General features: G+C 45.8%; 1 protein-coding gene across 4 annotated transcripts in view; it reads left to right on the forward strand.

The window, feature by feature from the left end:
• The window catches only part of NCOA1 (nuclear receptor coactivator 1), a 278,206-nt gene extending 263,256 nt beyond the window's left edge, over nt 1–14,950 (forward strand). Inside the window, exons 20-23 of one of the 4 annotated variants that reach the window (XM_060186653.1) lie at nt 1,816–1,999; nt 7,666–7,755; nt 12,378–12,434; nt 12,523–12,662. In XM_060186653.1, the coding sequence (XP_060042636.1) occupies nt 1,816–1,999; nt 7,666–7,755; nt 12,378–12,422 (319 nt within the window). In that variant the 3' untranslated portion in view covers nt 12,423–12,434; nt 12,523–12,662. Of the gene's footprint in view, nt 1–1,815; nt 2,000–7,665; nt 7,756–12,377; nt 12,435–12,519 lie in introns of all 4 variants that reach the window. The other 3 variants (XM_060186652.1, XM_060186650.1, XM_060186651.1) reach the window with 3 other exon arrangements.
• Nucleotides 14,951–19,346: the final 4,396 nt, after the last annotated feature.

Below are 19,346 nucleotides of genomic sequence, written 5' to 3' on the forward strand. Positions count from 1 at the left end.
TCAGCCTGTTGATTTCCGTATGATTCCCTTAATCTCTCAGAAGCTACAAATTCCACTGCATTCTGCTTACAAGCCCCAAGAACTAGCAAGGGAAAACAAACAAAAAAAAGTCATCCATGGGGTAAATAGCTTTTGAAATCAAACTGCAGAAATAGCATTAAAACAGGTGGAATTTGAAGCTTACTGTTTTAACAATTGACAATTGGCTTGATGTTGTGTAGAATTAACAAAAGATACGATTCAGATAATTTCCCTCCAGATGGGTCTTATGAGCACGCAGAACTGGAGAAGAGGGGTGGCGTTCAGATACAACATTTCAGACGAGATCGGGTGTTTTCAGGGGTGTGTGGCTGTAGACGATGACTTTTCAGATTGGATTGATTTGGAATTTACTCCATATTATTTCTACCTACTGATAAAACTGGCTTAGCACTTGAGATCTTTGTTATAACAACAGCCTGAAACTTGGCCAAGAAGAAGAAATTTAGTGAAACAAGCTCTTGGGGGGGACGGAGATACCACTGCCTTTTGCTTCCTAGAAGAAAATTGAAGATATCTTCAGGAGTGAGGAGACCTTTGGAGCCTTGAATAAAGGCTATTAGATCAATATATATATATATATATATATATATATAATCTTTATTTGTTTATTGGATGCAGACAACCGGAAATTGAAAGGGAAGGGGGTGATAGAGGGGGAGAGAGACAGACACCTGCAACAGTTTCACCACTCACAAAGCTTTCCCCCTGCAGATGGAGACTGGAGGCTTGAACCCAGGTTCTTGCACATTATAACGTGTGTGCTCAACCAGGTGTGGTGCCGCCGGCCCCATAAAATTTGATATGTACAGATTGTTAGAAATTCCACTTTCCATTTCTGCCTCCTAAGAATATAATTTACTAAGGCTGGAGTTTGGTTTAGGAGTCTTAATTTTCACGGAATTCTCTTGCAGATGGTCTCAGTACTACGCTTAGAAAAGCTATGATGCAGATAAAATAAACTACGCAAATAAAAGGCCATGTGAACTTCACCAACTGGCAGCACTAATAATCCTTGTCCAGTCATTCATCAGATATTTACCAAGTACCTTCTAAATGTTTGTCCCTTGTCACCAGAGACTGGGAACAAGCGAGACAAGGTTCCATCACTGCCATCAGATATTAACTTTAGGGAGATGCACAAGCAATCTCAATAAGAGAACTCCACCTTTATTTAATGCTAATTCATTCAATGAACATTTCTTGAGGATTGATACATATGTCAGGCACTTCACTTAAATAGGACATTCTGTGTTTAAGAAGACAAAATTATGTAAGCAACTTTAGAATGAGTTTGACAGTTTAAAGGGGCGAACTCCAGCTATCTGGAAAATTCACTGACGTGTGAAATGGCCTTTCTAAACTGTTCGTTCGGTTAATTGGAACTTAGCTTATCAATGATCTGAGCAGGTCAGATAGTTGTGACTTAAAGGGAGCTTGTTTTTACTATTAAACCTCTTGGAGGTGAGGTGGGAGAGATAGTACAGTGGTTATGCAAACAGACTTTCGTGCCTGGGGCTCTGAAGTCCCAGGTTCAATCCCCTATAACACAGGAAGGGAAGGGAAGAAAGAAGGGAAGGAGGTAAAGAGGGAAGAAATGAAAAGACCTCTCTGGGGCAGCTGGATTGTTCTCAGTCAGATATAGTAATTGGATATAGACTTAAGGATATAAAATACTTTCGGATTTTGTCTAATAATTAAGAAACAGACTCCGACCGCATTATCCCTATCCTCGTGGGTCAGTGGATGTAACCGAGCTTGGTTTTGAGTTAACAGTGTGTTCGGCCAAGCTGTCCAGAACCAGCCCCCACCTGCGCAGCCCGGAGTCTACAACAATATGAGCATCACCGTGTCCATGGCCGGCGGGAACACGAGCGTGCAGAACATGAACCCCATGATGGGCCAGATGCAGATGAGCTCTTTGCAGATGCCAGGAATGAGCGCCGTGTGCCCTGAGCAGGTAAGTGGCACAGCTGGCACACCTTCTGCACGCGCACACATACTCCCGCACCTCCACACCACACATCACTACTCCAGGGAAAATCAAGTGTGTTGGCCGTCACTCTTCAAACATTACCACATCTCTTTAGTCTTTCCCAGTATCTTCAGATAATTCCTCTCCCTTAAGTAGACGGTGGACATTTTGCTATATATTCTAAGACCTTAGTCCCACAAGATTTTTGTGCTAGGGATTAATTGTAAAATGATATATCTATCATGTTGGCTTAGAACTCACCCTTTTATACTCTCTCTCTCTCTTTCAATTCAAAAAACATTTATTCAGTACTTCTTAAAAAAAAATACTTTATTTATGCATGAGAAAGGTAGGAGAGAGAAAAAGAACCAGACATCACTCTGGTACATGTGCTGCTGGGGATTGAACTCAGAACCTCATGGTTGAGAATCCAGTGCTTTATCCACTGCACCATCTCCCGGATCACTTCAGTACTTTTTTTATACTTTATTTTATTGCCTCCAGGGTTATTGCTGGGACTCAGTGGCAGCACCATGAATCCACTGCTCCTGGCGGCTATTTTTTTCCCCTTTCATTGCCCTTGTTGTTTTACTGTTGTTGTGGTTCGCCAGTCCCAGTTCGGGGCGCCGGCCGGTCTAGCTTCGCGGGCGGGAGACAGATGACCAGGGACTCATGGCTGAGCTGGGAAGCAGTATCTCGTTTATTAATCAGATACATCGCCTTTTATGCATCTCTTCACCGCAAGTGGTAAGGGAAAGGAAATGACTAGGAGAGGGGGCGGAGCAAAAAAAAAGAGCAGGAACAGAACATAGAAAGCTTCTGTCTAACCGGCAGGGATTAAACCAATACCCTGCAGGCAGGGCGGGACCCAGGTAAAACAGTGATTATGTAAATAGACTACTAAATTGTCAAGCAATGCAACAGAAGGGGTCTTAGAAACAGAATTTAGAAGCAGACCAACAGTGGTTGTTATTGATGTTAGATAGGACAGAGAAATGGAGAGAGCAGGGGAAGACAAGAGAGGGGGAGAGAAAGATAGACACCTGCAGACCTGCTTCACCACTTGTGAAGCAACCACCCTGCAGGTGGGGAGCCGAGGGCTCGAACCAGGATCCTTAGGCCGGTCCTTGCGTGTGTGTGCATGCACGTATGTGAGTGAGTGCACTGTATGTGTGGGTGTATGTTGTTTTCGCCGGGCTATGTTGTTTTCGCCAGGCTGGCTTCACGGGCGGGCAACAGACGACCAGTATCTCTTTATTCATGCAGGACGCAGCACAATCTAAGCTGAGCTAAGCTAAACTAAAGGTACTGTAAAACTCACAATGCTGTCTTTATATATACTTGCCAAGTAGGGTGGAAACAGGATGTGACATAGAGAGGGTGGAGAGAAAAGTGACTGGTGACAATCAGAGTGTGACAAGGAGAGGATCAGGGTGTGACAAGGAGAGGGGGTGGAGCAGGCGAGAATTCTATCACTGAACCACTAATGCCCTGGAGGGAGGGTGGTGCTTGTTAACAGCGGTTATGTAAATAGAATGAAGTGGTTATGTAAATAGAATAGTGTTAAGCAGGGGGGATTTAAACCAAATGAAACAGTAGGGGTCTCATGCATACCAACAATTCCCCCTTTCTTTTTAACTAATGGCCATAGTATTAGGAGTGTGGGGTGAACAGAAGCCTATATCGTACAGGCGTTTTCAAAAGAACTGGCATAAGACATGGAAAATAAAATAGGCGAGCAGCAATAACCGGTGTGATGCCAAGGGGAACGTTTCTTGCCTCAAAGGGCAAGGGGTATATGCATATATGTGAGTGCACACGTGTGTGAGTGCATGCACGTATGATCAGGTGCACGTGTGTGAGTGCATGCACGTATGTGAGCGAGTGCACATGTGTGTATGAGTGCATGTGTGTCTGTGCATGCACACTTAGACTTCTTTAAGCTTTTTGATTCATAGAGAATTTTTCTGAAATTTGGAGAAAATTTTATCCATTATCCAAAATTTTTTTTTTCACTGTGGCCAGCCTCGTCCCCTTCTTCCGTGTAGTAGGCCACTTGAAGTAGTCCCATAGCCCAGTGATACTCTGGATTTGCTGCTTGGGGGAGAGGTACAGGGCCAGTTTGCTTTTGTGCCCTGTGGGCTACCGCCCAGCCCCTCACCACCCCCATTTTTCTTTCGTAATGTGTGATCTACAAATTTTGTTCAGTGTGGTTTTCATCTCAGACATTGCTTTTCTACATATTCTCCATGTCTTTTTATTTTTAGAATGTTGGTCTTTATATTTTGTTTATTTTTATTTGCTAGGACAGAGCAGAATGGGAAGGAGGAAGAGAGAGAGAGAACACGCGAGAGAGACACTTGCTTCGCCGTCCATGAAGCTCTCCCCCTGCAGGAGAAACACATCTCCGTGTTTCTGACATGTTCAGCCTTTCCTCTGTTTTCTTGAACATACAGAAGACACTTAGTGTAGTAGTAGTATTTTTCCCAGAGCACTGCTCAGCTTTGGCTTATGGCGGTGCCTCAGGCATGCGAGTCTCTTTGCATAACCGTTATGATTCCCCACAGAAGACACTTATTTTATTTATTTATTTATTTGCCTCCAGGGTTATGGCTGGGGCTTGGTGCCTGCCCTTTAAATCCACTGCTCCTGGAGGCCATTTTTTCCCATTTTGTTGCCCTTGTTATTGTCATTATTATTGTCATTGCTGCTGTTGTCATTGGATAGGACAGAGAGAACTCAAGAGAGGAAGGGAAGACCGGGGGGGGGGGGGGGGGGGGGAGATAGACACCTGCAGACCTGCTTCACTGCCCGTGAAGCAACCCCCTGCAGGTGGGGAGTCAGGGGTGTAAACTGGGATCCTTACGCCGGTGTGCGCTTAACCCATTGCGCTACCACCCAACCCCAAGAAGACACTTATTGTAGTGACTATCTTAATAACTTCGCCCGTCAAATCTGTCATCAATGTGATTTGGGGACTGGTTCCAGTGGACTTCTCTTTTCATCAGGAGTGACATTTTTCTGCTGCTTTGCATGCCCAGTGCTTGGGGAGGAGGTGGCAGCCATGAATTCATTTTGGCTTCTATTCCCATAGTTATCTCTGATTTTGTTCATAGAAATGGAGAAATACTTGAAAATAATTTGATCCTTTCTTGGGTTTTTGTTTGTTTGTTTTTGTTTTGTTTTTTGTTTGGTGGGACCAAAGCGATATACACTACAGAGCTCATTTTACCCTGCCACTGATAGATACCTGGCATCACACACACCTTACAGTGTTTTCTACTCTGGCTGGTGGGATCAGTACCTGTTCCCAGTCTGCATAAGCTTCAGAAATTATATGCCACGTAAATACTGGGTTTTCAGAAAAGTAATGACCTTATTTCAGTGTTTTCCTTTCTTCTTTTTTTAAAAATTTTTTATATTTATATTTATTTATTCCCTTTTGTTGCCCTTGTTGTTTTTATTGTTGAAGTTATTAACGATGTCATTGTTGTTGGATAGGACAGAGAGAAATGGAGAGAGGAGGGGAAGACAGAGAAGAGGAGAGAAAGATAGACACCTGCAGACCTGCTTCACCGCCTGTGAAGCGACTCCCCTGCAGGTGGGGAGCCGGGGGCTCAAACTGGGATCCTTCCACTGGTCTCTGCGTTTGGCACCACCTGCGCTTAACCCGCTGCGCCACCGCCCGACCCCCATTTTCCTTTTTTCTGTATTTTTTAAATTATCTTTATTTATTGGATTGAGACAGCCAGAAATCGAGGAGAGAGGAAGAGAGAGAGATACCTACAGCCCTGCTTCACCACTTATGAAGCTTTCCCCCTGCAGGTGGGGACTGGAGGCTTGAACCTGGGTCCTTGTGCACTGTAATGTGTGCACTTAACCTGGTGCGCCACCACAGTGACCCGCTCGCTCAGTGTGTTTCTATGCCAAAACGTGTCATGATTTTTCTGACAACCTTATAGTTTCAAGTGAACTCTTTCTCTGCTTTGTAAAGTCACCTACCACACCCTACACCCCACACCCCACACCCCACACCCCACACCCCACAGCCCTAGCCAGTTGGTGCTAGGCAGCAGACTGCGTGTCTCCACAGCCTGGAAGTCCTCTCTTGGGGCCCACTTTGCCCAGCTCTTGGGGCTCCACTGTCTTCTGCTGCCTTTTGTCCAGTGTCTTGAGTATCTTCACTTCCTTGCCCAACTTTTAGGAAGAGGATCAATCTGATCCTTGATACTGAATGTTGACACCAGGAGTTGTTGTTTTTTTTTTAAGTGATTTATAAGATTATAAGATTTTAGGGGTATAATTCCACACCACTTTCACCACCAAAGTTCCCTGTTCCATCCTCACCTCATCCATGATAACCACCATAGTTCTCCCTACATCATAAATATGGGTTGAACATACATATAATTTTTTTCCTTTCTTCAAGTTCATGTGTTTCAGTTTTCTATATCCCATTTATGTGTGAAATCAGCTCATAGTTTAGTTGTCCTTTCTTTTTCCTCTTCCTTCTCAGATAAGGGAAATAATATCAGACTTCCTCAAGTGCTCACCAGAATCTCTTCCCCTTCAGTGATGGTGTAATACGAACAAAGGTTCCTTGTCACAAAAATTCCAGGTCCCAGTGGAACCTGGGTTCAGAGCCCTCAGATCATCTTCCCCTAACATTGCACCATCTGGAAGTATGGACCAAAATTCTTTGGGGATGCAGAAGGAAGGAGTTCTGGCTTCTGTAATTGATTCTCCACTAGACAGGGATGTTGGCTGGTCAATCCATACCCCCAGCCTTTGACAAGAAGTCTCTTTTTAATTGTTGTTATTATTTTAAATGTCATTAACAGATTGTAAGCTATTTTGGTATTTTTTTTAATTTTATTTATTTATTAGTGAGAAGATAGGAGGAGAGAGAAAGAACCAGACATCACTCTGGCACATGTGCTGCCAGGATCAAACTCAGGACCTCATGCTTGAGAGTCTAAAGCTTTATCACTGCGCCACCTCCCGGACGACAATTACTATTATTTTTAAATTATCTTTATTTATTATCTTTATCTTAATTATATTTATTTATTGGATGGAAACAGCCAGAAATAGATGGGGGGGGGGGATAGAGAGGGAGAGAGAGCGACAGAGAGAAAGAGAGAGACAGAGACGGAGCGACATCTGTAGCCCTGCTTTACCACTTGTGAAGTTTTCCCCCTGCAGGTGGGAACTGGGGGCTCGAACCCGGGTCCTTGTGCACTGTAACATGTGTGCTCAGCCAGGTGAGCCGCCACCTGGCCCCCTTGACCAGAAGTCTTTCACTAATTTGTGTGTATATGTATGAATTGACTTTTGAGTGACTTTTGCTTATGAAATATAAGAACACGCAACCCAGTAAATATGCACCATTGGAACACACCTTGCAGCCACCAGCCAGATGCAGAAATAGAGCGTAGCCCGCCCGCCTGCAGCTCTCTCCTCTCCTTGAAGGGAACCACTGCCCGGACTTCTACCAGCCCAGCACATTGCTCAGCTGTTTGTTTGTTTATTTATTTATTTTGCTGACCTCTTTGTTACTTTTCTGTCCGCTTGACGGTCTTTCATGAAAGCAGGCGGTCTTCAGCTTAAACAACGAGCTTATAATTTGGTCTTGTGCTTGTCTTTACTAGATAACTGATCCGGCACTGCGACACACAGGCCTGTACTGCAACCAGCTCTCATCCACTGACCTTCTCAAAACAGAAACAGACGGAACCCAGGTCAGTAAGAACAGCCTGAGCCCAGAGCCATCCCATGTTCTGTAGATACACAGGGGAACTTTGGGTAGCTGCGTCATGGGTAAGAGCCAGCCTCTGGGAGTCAGATATGGGTGTTGAGTCCTGACCCGACTCCTCCTGCCGCTGTCCTCCTGGGCACATGAGAGGACTTTCCGGCACTGCCGTATCTCCAACAAAATTAACCAGGCACCACAAGAGACTTCCAGCAGGCTTAATCCAGTGTGTAGACAGGCTAAAGAGATGACAGCTGGCAAGCACTGATGGTTATTTTATTAAAGAAGCACAGTGCAAATACATGCTTAGAATCAGAATACCTCCAGAGACCTCAGTGAATTTATACTGAGCAGAACACCTGCCCCCCGTGCTGCCTACACTCAGAGGTTTGCCACAAAAGAACGGAAGTAGTAAGGCCGGTGCTTTTCTATACTTACCTCTATCTAGACGTTTGGGAAGTTGCGATTCACTTCAGAAACTTGGCTTGAGCTGCTAGTCTCAGTAAATGCATGACTTTTCATACAGAGGATGTGCTAAGGGAGAGGTGCAAACACAACACGTACCGGCCCTGAAATTAGCTATGGGGAGAAGTGAGGGCAGGAGTCTCCCTGGGGCGGTGAGGATGATCTCCCAGGCCCTGGGACAGGCACCATCCGTCCTGGCTCAGGTTAGCCTCGCTGTAGCCCTGTGGTGCAGGTAGTGTTTCCTTCTTTCCCAGAGATGAAGACACCTAGCCCAAGGAGATTTAACTACGTAACACAATTAACAAGGCTAGACAGTAAAAGCCACAGGCCCGAGCCTTTCTCACTCCACAGTCTGTGCTCCTTCCGCCAGGCCACTCGGACGGACATCTGTTGGGAGATAAACCATAGAAACATTCACATGTGAACTGTCACATGATGAGAGAAGGCACGGTCATTCCAAGTGTGCTAAGTGTGCTAAGTAGCACAGCACCTGCAGCCACACCGCCCAGAATGTGCCTGCTCTCATCTGATCTCTGAGGCTAAGTGGCGCTGGGCCTGGTTAGTACGTGGAAAGGAGCAAAGACAGATTGCCGAGTTGGTCAGAAGAGCACAGACACAGGAGACGGGACTGAACTGAGGGAGAGGGCGCCATAAACGTTGGCAGCCGGGATGAGGGTGTAGCCGGAGGTCTGCAGGACTGAAACAGAGCGCCAGCACGGGCACAGGGGGCCCATGATGGCTGAGGATAGGCCTGGGCAACCCAGCACACTAACAGAAAGGGCTTCTTTTCTCTTTCTTTCTCCCTTTCTTCCTTTCTTCTCTTTTTTAATTTCTTTATTGGGGAATTAATGTTTTACATTCGACAGTAAATACAATAGTTTGTACATGCATAACATTTCTCAGTTTTCCATATAACAGTACAACCCCCACTAGATCCTCTTTTAAAAAAAAAAAAAAAAGATTTTATTTATTTATTAATGAGAAAGATAGGAGGAGAAAGGAAAAAGCCAGACATCACTCTGGTACATGTGCTGCTGGGGTTTGAACTCAGGACCCCATCTACTGCGCCACCTCCCAGGCCACCAGAAAGGGTTTTTTCTGATAAGGATTCATAGGGGGTGCACCAAGGGAAACTCTGGTGTTGTGGTGTCTCTTTTTTATGTTAATTTTAAAAATCTTATTAGTGATTTAATAATGATCAACAAGACTGTGGGATAAGAGGAGGGGTACTGTTCCACACAAGTCCCACCGCCAGAGCTCCATGTCCCAGCCCCTCCATTGGAAGCTTCCCTGTTCTTTATCCCTCTGGGAGTCTGGACCAACGATCTTTATGAGGTGAAGTAGGTGGGAGGTCTGGCTTCTGTGGTGCCTCTTCTTTCTCTGTACCAGTGAAAAAGCTGACACAGGGGCTGTGAAATCATACATATGTAAGATCCCAGCTACCAAAAACAAAACAAAACAGAATTCATAGGAATTAAACTTGACAATGCAGATTGGGAGAGATTTCCTGGGAAATTCAGATGCTGGACTTAAGGGGTTTAGTCCTGTAGGTGAGGCGGCACTGCTAAGAGGACAAAGAGGGAAGAGGCTTCATCTTGAGCAGAGCAGCAGGGGGCTGGGGGTAGGGGCACGCACGGCACCAGGAAGTGAGCCCAGGAAGGGAATCTGGGAGGTGTCTGAGTCTGGGCATTAGGAAATAGGGTCTGTGTCCTGTGTGTGTGTGTGGGGGGGGGGGAGATGGGGGGGTGAAATGAAGGGGAAACAGTCTTCCCACCCCAGAATCTCCCTGCTACAGGGCATGTACCAGGCAGCTCGACAAACTAGGTCAGACACCTATGTGTCCAGGTGCCCACAGCCCAGGGCTGTCAGAGGGCCTTTGAGGTCTGATCCAATACACCCCATTTTTATTTTAACATTTTTTCCCTTTTATTGGGGGACTAATGTCTTACAGTCACCAATAAACCCATTTTTAAATTAACGGTTCAAACTGGCTAGCTATATACTTTGTAGAGTTGAGCTTAATAATTTTTTTTCAAAATAGACATGGTTCCCCCCCCCCAGAAAAAAAGAAAAACATTCTTTTTGAAGAAGCTGATTTTTTTTTTTTTTGCCTCCAGGGTTATTGCTGGGGCTCAGTGCCTGCATCATGAATCCACTGCTCCTGGAGGCCATTTTTCCCCCTTTTGTTGCCCTTGTTGTTGTAGCCTTGTTGTGGTTATTGTTGTTGTTGATGGTTCGTTTTTGGATAGGACAGAGAGAAATGGAGACAGGAGGAGAAGACAGAGAGGGGGAGAGAAAGATAGACACCTGCAGACCTGCTTCACTGCCTGTGCAGGTGGGGAGCCAGGGGCTCGAACCGGGATCCTTACGCCGGTCCTTGCGCTCTGCACCATGTGCGCTTAACCCGTTGTGCTACCACCCGACCCCCAGAAGCCGAATTTTATCATGTCTTTCTTTACCAGAGAATGTGTCTAAGTGTTTGGGGACAGAGACACTTTTGACTCTGCCCCGCTATCCCATATGCGCATATGTTGGACCAGCTATTATGTTCTACATGTTACTGTGAATAAAATCAGCCAGTGCCCTGAAAGCACTGTACTGTGTGTTAACTTCTGAGTGGCAGAATCTTCCTTCCATGTGTAGCCCATCACTGTGAAATCTGTATTCCACTTTTTTGTATTTTCCCAACATATACTGAGGGGTGAGTTCAACAGAAACCTTGGGGGTTGAGGAGGTACAAAGCAGAGCAGGGAAAGAACAAAGAGAGGGCTAGGAGTTCCCTGTGTTTGGGGAGCTGAGGTGAAGAGAAAGGGAGACCCAGGAGAACACAGAACAGGCGAGCAGGAAGAGGGCTGGTGGGAAGAGACTTGGCTTGGGGAGAGAGCAAGGCCAGGGCAGGCCCTTGGAGGAGAGGAGAAGGAGAAGTCTGGGAAAGCACAGTGGCAGCTGGAGAAGCAACTCAGTCTACTTTCGAGACTGAGGAATTTTCACCTGTGCAAATCTAGAGAGTCTTAAGAAGAAGAAAAAGAAGTTGTTGTTAAATGAGATGACGTGGGAGCAAGGGGCGTCCCTTGGGAAGCTGGAAGAAGAGGGTAGGGAGAGAGAATACGCTGCTCTGAAGAAGCCCAGTTGTGGGTGCCCGCGGGGCCGGGGGTGAGGCGGGAGGCCAGGGGTGGCCGTGGATGGTCAGGGTGCCGACCAGGGAAGGCTGATGGAAGACAGCATTTATCCAGTTAGAAGAGAAAAGGTTTTCAGAAAAGTTGAGTATAACTGGCATGGATTAGTGGCAGCTGGCAAAATGGAAAAACACCTCTCTAATCAAAAGCACTTCATGAACTTCTGAAGCAGTAGGTGTGGTTTTGCCAAAATCCCAAGGCGTGTAGACGCATTTGGGCTGCAGCCGACAATCACCATCACTGACCTGGAACATACAAGTGTGATACTGACCGTGGGCACTCTGACAAGTGGCTGCTTTGGGTTGGGAAAGACTAACTTCTGACTTCGTTTTCCCAGTAGAAAATGCTAGAACTGTGCAGCTGAGTCCACGCATTATAACTGAGAGCAGTTAAAGGGAGAATTCACACTGCTCTCAGTTAATAGATTACTGTTATTTCTAGCTCACTTGTTTTAATGGACTGTCTATCAGGAAAAAGTTAAAAAGGCTAGCTATAAATAAGATTGTTGTGCTAATACCTGGCTGTGATTCTAACGGCAACGTGCAGTGTGGAGCTTTGTGATGACAGAAGCAGATGCCACACAGTTCTGGGCGCGGCACAGTGCTGCCGCTGTCCTCGTAGCTGTGGAGGTTCGCTGTGCTACAGCGGGGTGAAAGCCCTTCATTTACTAACATCGGAAAAGATTTTTTTCCCCCCTCTGACCAAAAGTCATCCATAGAATGCTTTTAAACCAGCTTTCCAAATAACTTTTTTTTTTTTTTTTTTTTTTTAAGCCCACCAGACTCCAAAATCCCCAGATTCCAAAACTGGGCTTCTCCCAGTCTTGGCCAGATTTGGTAGCAACCGTCCACAACTGATGACAACCCCATAGGAGGCTTGACCCCTGCCCGTTCCAATTTTCATTTTGATTTTAAAGTGTGAACTTTCCAGAACCCTGAGCAAAATGAGTGCAGCGATTTTCTTTTTGTAGGACAAGAAGACAGAAGAGTTCTTCTCTGTGGTGACTACAGACTAGAGGAATGCTCTAGTGAGTTTCCACTCCCAGTAGTACCCACTCATAAGCCGGGGGGGCAGGCCCTTCTGTCTAAACACATCTTTTATCTGTGTTCCAGCAGGTACAGCAAGTTCAGGTGTTTGCTGATGTCCAGTGTACAGTGAATCTGGTAGGCGGGGACCCTTACCTGAACCAGCCTGGTCCACTGGGAACTCAAAAGCCCACCGCAGGACCACAGACCCCCCAGGCCCAGCAGAAGAGCCTCCTTCAGCAGCTACTGACTGAATAACCACTTTTAAAGGAATGTGATAATAATAATAATAATAATAATAATACATACAGAGATATACAAATATATTCTATTTTTTCTGAGATTTTTGATATCTCAGTCTGCAGCCATTCTTCAGGTCGTAGCATTTGGAGCAAAATAAAAAAAAAAAAAGAAAGAAAGAAAAGAAAAGAAAAAAAAAAAAGTCCACTTCTGTTGGGAGAGTGAAAGATGGGCTTTGTCTCTTCGCAAAGGCCTCCGCTATTGGAAAGACTCACAAGGCAGGAGGAGCCATTGGACAATCCGTCTCTTGAGCCGAATTCAATCTTGCTTACTTTTGTGATCAATCATTGGCTTCTTAATCTGAATGAAGAGAACCGAGACGACAGCTTCCACGAGGAGGTGAGGCTCCCCCTCCACCGGCTCAGTGGACCGGGGAAGAAGGGCTCTTCTGTGCCCCGCCCCCACTCCCACCAAAGGTCATAGGGCTCCTAAATCAGCCGCACAGCCCTTCTCGACCTACCGACCGACCCCAGACAGCGTGTGTGTACAATCAGCTTCTTCTAGCCACTCTCCGTGTTGGCTTCAAGACAATATTTTGTCTCCATGTACATACCCTTCTCCTTTAAAAAGAAAAGGAAAAAAAATTAAAAAGAGATGGATTTAAACCAAGATGCCTCCAGGAACGAGGACAGCAATGCATATATTCACAGAGGAATCCAAAAAAGTACAGTTTTGGGGAAAAAAATGCAATAATTTTTGATGAGATGGGTGAAGGACAAGAAACAAGTTCTGTCAATTATTGTAGATACAATTTTCTGATTAAATCTGGAAGAAAAAATAAATAGAAGGCAGCCTATCCTTTCTGCTTTTATTGTATTAACAGCCTGAGGTAGCTCAACTTATTTAAAATAAAATAAAATTAAATTTATGATCCAAGCAGCTTATCTTTCCCTTCAGATCTCACTGTAAATATCTATCCGATTTCCTGTAGTTGATTTCCTCCTGTTCAGTTTTATGACTTTATGATCATACTCTTTGATTTTTCTAAATACATGTGTGAAATAGAACATTGACTTGCAGTTACATTGGGCAAGGAATATTTCATTGTTTGAACAACTGTGACACCATGTTATGGATTTACTTTGGGGTTCAAACCAAAATGCCAGAATGAGCTGTTCCAGGTGAGCTGGCGCTTGTGGCCCTGGCAGGCGCTGGGGACATGCGGCTTGAGGGCAATGTGAGGAATTAGCACCAGAGGTGCCGGGTTACATTGTACAGAGAAAATTTTTGTACTCAAAGAAAAAAAAAAAAATTCTTTTTTTTTTTTTTTGGAATTTTCACCAGTGCAAATAGAAATTTTGCTCTTTCTGCTCTGAGGCTCATTGGTACTAGATGTGACCTCTGTGTGTTGTCTCTCTGCCACATCCTGTCTCATCCTGGCCCCTGAGGCAGGAGCCCAGTGAACTGACTTGCTAGTCCTAGAAGTTCCACTGCAAGGCCAGGCAAAGCTTGAGAAAGGTTTTGGGGAAGTAGCAGAAGTAGAGCCCCTCCCTCCCTGCCTTCCTCCCTCCCTCCCCTCACTTGCCTTTACCTGCGTCTGGGCCCGTGAATGGTGACAACATCTGACATTGTACACCAGCTCTCTCTGCTCCCCCAGCAGAGGCAAGGCCATAAGAACTAACCCTGGAAGAAGGACACGGACTCAGACACCAAGGAAGAAGCCATTTTCCCAGGTCCTCCTCTGTGGATCTCACCACCCCCAGTCACAGATGACTCCACTGAACAGCATCTATTCAGAAACTACACCGAATAAAAAGATTGGAAGGGCTCATGTGGGGGAGCAGCTGTGAAACAGAAGTAGGACACTCAGTCACAAACACTATCTCTTGTAGTTTTCCAGAGGAAAAAGAAAACGCAGCCATGGTTTCTTTCATTCCCAGCTTCGAAAGCCCGGCCATGTTACTCTAGCCCCCTGCAAACTGCTCCCGGACGGAGGTCATTTCTGGTTTTGTTTGTGATACTTTGTGCCGCAGACTTCAGGAAGTCCACTTTTAACTCCAGCATTCCAGATGAAGTTTCCTGACTCGCTGCTTTTGCATAAGGAACTAGACAGAAAAAGTGGTGAGGAGAATCAGAGATGTGAACATCCTTCCCCATCCCAACTGCACCTTGACGTTTGCATGTCACCTTGAAGGTTTTATAATTGCACTGTTTGTTTTATGTATGTACAGATTAAAATTATTGCTACATTTGAGGAAAATAAAATTGCTTGCTTCTATGTAATTGCTATCATTCTACAGGAGAATGCACTTCTCCAACAACTGAATAGAATCTGTAACAACCTCCTGGGCTTCCTCTTCATTCCCAGGCTAGAAGTGGACTCCGCACCCTGTGGGAGTTGCTACAGCCTACAGTTGACTACTGAGGACTCAAAGGGTGATAGTAATCAAAGATCCCCCAAAGCCAAAAACGCTATAAATTGCCCTTATGCGATCCAACCCGGGGAAATCTGAAGAGGTCAGAGTTGAAGCCATGATTGTGGGCCTAGCTTTGCCCAGTTGTCTGATGACTAAATGCTCTGGGCCTGCTGTTTCTTGACCCAGGAAGTCTGATCCAGGCAGCATTTCTTCACCACAAGGTCCCATAACTCTCCCATTGTTTTGTTTTGTTTTTAATGTGATAGCATTTATTATTATGCAAATTACACAGGTGTTGAATCTTACCTAAGGCATCTCTTCCTTGTTGCCTTGTTGAAATTAGGCCCTGTTGTGCATGTGTGTCTCGCTCAGCTCTGGATTATGGTTGTGTGAGGAACTCAACCTGAGACTTTAGAGCCTCAAGCAGGAGACTCTCCTTGCATAGCCGTTACTCTGTCTCCTCCTTCCCTGTTTGTGTGTTTTAAATCCATCCGTACTTGGTCACACTCAGATTTGGAGGTGGTTGTCTAGAAGCATACATGGGGGTTGGGGTAGGGTAAAATCTTCTCTCCCTAAAGTTGGGTCAAGATATAAATGATAACTTAATCTTTAAATGAGGCAGGATACTAACAAATTTATCCTTACTCGGGGGCATTGTGGGGGAAGGAGGCTGGAGAGAGAGAGAGAGAGGAACAATGGAGGAAAAAGAGATTGTGTAGAGAAACTTGATTTTCTTTATAGTTCTGCTGCAGAGAAGTTCTTACCTAGAAACTTTTTCTGGGCATTGACAATAAAATAAAGAACAGGACGGTTGTCTGCTTGCAGAGGAAGTTGTACTAATCCCCTCACCGGCATCTTTAACTAATCTTCCTAGAAGAGCAGCTCGGCTTGAATAAAGTGAATAGTTCAGAGCAAGCTTGATCTTTGACCATCCCCAAGCGTCTGTAAAAGCTTCTTGATGATTTTAATTAAGCCCATAAATCCTTTTTATGGGAGGAAACAGCCAAAGGAGGCCTTCCTCCAACCAGAAGCTTTTTTTTCTGTCAGTGTTAAATCAGTTTCCTGTCTGTTTTCTTTCCCACAAGAGCACTTAACAAAACTGAAGAAACAGAGGAGTTCTGGCCCATTTTTTTAATACTTATTTTCCCCCCTTTTGTTGCCCTTGTTTATCATTATTGTTGTCATTATTGGATAGGACAAAGAGAAATGGAGACAGGAGGGGAAGACAGAGGGGGGGAGAGAAAGACAGACACCTGCAGACCTGCTTCACCGCCTGTGAAGCGACTCCCCTGCAGGTTGGGGAGCCGGGGGCTTGAACCAAGATCCTGATGTTGGTCCGTGCGCTTTCTGCCACCTGCACTTAACCCACTGTGCTACTGCCTGCTCCCACCCTTTTTTAAAAAATATTTATTTTCCCTTTTGTTGCCCTTGTTTTTATTGTAGTAGTTGTTGTTGTCATCGTTGCTAGAGATGACAGAGAGAAATGGAGAGAGGGGGAGAGAAAGATAACTGCAGACCTGCTTCACCACTTGTGAAGCGACTCCCCTGCAAGCAGGGAGCTGGGCGCTGGAACTGGGATCCTTTCGCCCGCCCGCGAGCCACATGTGCCTAACCTACTGCACTACCGCCCAACTCTCCCCATTTTTCTTTTTTTCTTTCTTTCTTTTTTTTCTCCAGGGCTATTGCTGGGCTTGGTGCCTGCACCATGAATCTACCACTCCTGGAGGCCATTTTTTTTCCCCCTTTTGTTGCCCTTGTTGTTGTAGCCTCGTTGTGGTTATTATAATTGCCATTGTTGATGTTGTTCATTGTTGGATAGGACAGAGAGAAATGGAGAGAGGAGGGGAAGACAGAGAGGAGGAGAGAAAGATAGACACCTGCAGAACTGCTTCACCGCTTATGAAGCGACTCCCCTGCAGGTGGGGAGCTGGGGGTTCGAACTGGGATCCTTATGCCAGTCCTTGTGCTTTGTGCCACATGCGCTTAACCCACTGGGCCACCGCCCGACCCCCTCCCATTTTTCTTTTATTAATGAGAAAGATGGGTGGTCCAGCAGGTGGCGCAGTGGCTAAGGCACTGGACTCTCAAGCATGAGGTCCTTAGTTCAGTTCCCTGCAACACATGTGCCAGAGTGATGCCTGGTTCTTTCTCTCTCTCCTCCTATCTTTCTTTTTTTTAAGGTTTTATTTATTAATGAGAAACGAGGAGAGACTCTCACGCTTGAGAGTCCAGTGCCTTAGCCACTGCGCCACCTCTCAGAACACAGAAGCTCTGGCCTTGATTCAGTCTTCAAACACATTTTATTGTCTTTCTCCAAGACATTGGGGGTATAGAAGAATCCAGATAGACAAGGACCTGTCTTCGCAGAGCTTAGATTCATAGGAGAAACACTGTAGGCACCATGGGATTAAATGCTGTAAAGGAGAGTCAGAAGTTGCTGTGTGAGTCTTGGAAGTCCAGAATATTCTGAACCTGCTTTTACAATGCAGGTCACAGGCTGGTGAAGAGGTAGTTGAGTGGATAGCAGCGTAAGGCCTGGAAACAAGGGAGCCCCAGAAAGCTGGTTATTTAAATTAGCTCCTGGTCCTGAGTTTTCAGACATTATTAAACTGTCAGCAGTTCAAGCCCCTGATCCCCACTTGCAGGCGAAAGCTTCACAAGCGGTGAAGCAGTGCTGAAGTGTCTACCTCCCTGTTCCCTCTCAATTTCCTTCTCTCTTTGTTAATTTTTAAGTATATTTATTGGATAGAGACAGCCAGAAATTGAGAGGAGGGGGTGAGAGAAAGAGAGGCAGAGACACACCTGCAGCCCTTCTTCACCGCTTGTGAAGCTGCCTTTCTGCAGGTGGGGACTGGAGGCTTGAACCCAGATCCTTGCACATTGTAACGTGTGCTCAACCAGGTGCACCACCACCTGGCCCTCTCCTTCTCAATTTCTGTCCCTAATAAAAAATAAATGAAATGGGGGGCCAGGTGGTAGCGCAGTGGGTTAAGCATACATGTACAAAGTGCAAGGACCAGCATAAGGACCCTGGTTCGAGCTCCTGGATCCCTACTTGCAAGAGAGTCGCTTCATAAGCAGTGAAGCAGGTCTGCAGGTGTCTATCTTTCTCACCCCCCCTCTGTCTTCACCTCTCTCAATTTCTCTCTGTCTTGTACAACAACAATACCAGCAATAACAAGGACAACAAGATGGGGAAAATGGCCTCCAGGAGCAGTGGATTTGTAGTGCAGGCACTGAGCCCCAGCGATAACCCTGGAGGCAAAAAAATAAAAATAAATCAAGCCCCCGGCTCCCCACCTGCAGGGGAGTCACTTCACAAATGGTGAAGCAGGTCTGCAGGTGTCTGTCTTTCTCTCCCCCTCTGTCTTATCCTCTCTCCATTTCTCTCTGTCCTATCCAACAACGACATCAACAATAACTACAATAAAAAAGGGCAATAAAAGGGAATAAATAAATATTAAAAAAGTAAAAGTGAAATGTATTTTTAAAAGAATTCTGCCAGCTGGTGTACAGGGAAGTAGTTTATTTAAGTTGCTCCATATTTATTAATGAGAGAGAGGTAGAAATCCAGTGCTGGGGATCGAACTCGGGACCTTATGGAGGGTGAAACGTGAAATGTGGTTTAAACCAGCCTCTGACTCCAGGAGGAAGGTGACCTGAGCTTTCAGGGGCCTTTTCCATGACTGTCCTCATCCAGTCTGAGCGCAGGTATGTACCCTTTATACAGTGTTCTCGTCTCCAGCGCCGGTATCAACAGCACGCGGGAAAAGAAGTGTGTGCACCAACAGCGTCCGCGTGCCTTGCGGGACAGCTCAGGCAGTCCTCTGAGAGCTAAAGTGAGAACCACAGGCGTGTGCGGGAGCGCTGTTATCAGTGGAATTAGGACTCGAGACCCAAGTTGTGTGATTTCCCCACACACACACTGTTTAGGACTGATTTTTTTTTTTTTTTTCCTCCAGGGTTATTGCTGGGCTCAGTGCCTGCACCATGAATCCACCGCTCCTGGAGGCCATTTTCCCCCCCTTTTTGTTGCAGCCTCCTTGCGGTTATTATTGCCATTGTTGACGTTGCTTTGTTGTTGGATAGGACAGAGAGAAATGGAGAGAGGAGGGGAAGGCAGAGAGGGGGAGAGAAAGACAGACACCTGCAGACCTGCTTCACCGCCCGTGAAGCGAGTCCCCTGCAGGTGGGGAGCCGGGGGCTCGAACCGGGATCCTTACGCCGGTCCCTGCGCTCTGCGCCACGTGCGCTTAA

The sequence above is a fragment of the Erinaceus europaeus genome, chromosome 3, assembly GCF_950295315.1.
Source record: "Erinaceus europaeus chromosome 3, mEriEur2.1, whole genome shotgun sequence".
In the NCBI taxonomy this organism is placed as follows: domain Eukaryota; kingdom Metazoa; phylum Chordata; class Mammalia; order Eulipotyphla; family Erinaceidae; genus Erinaceus; species Erinaceus europaeus.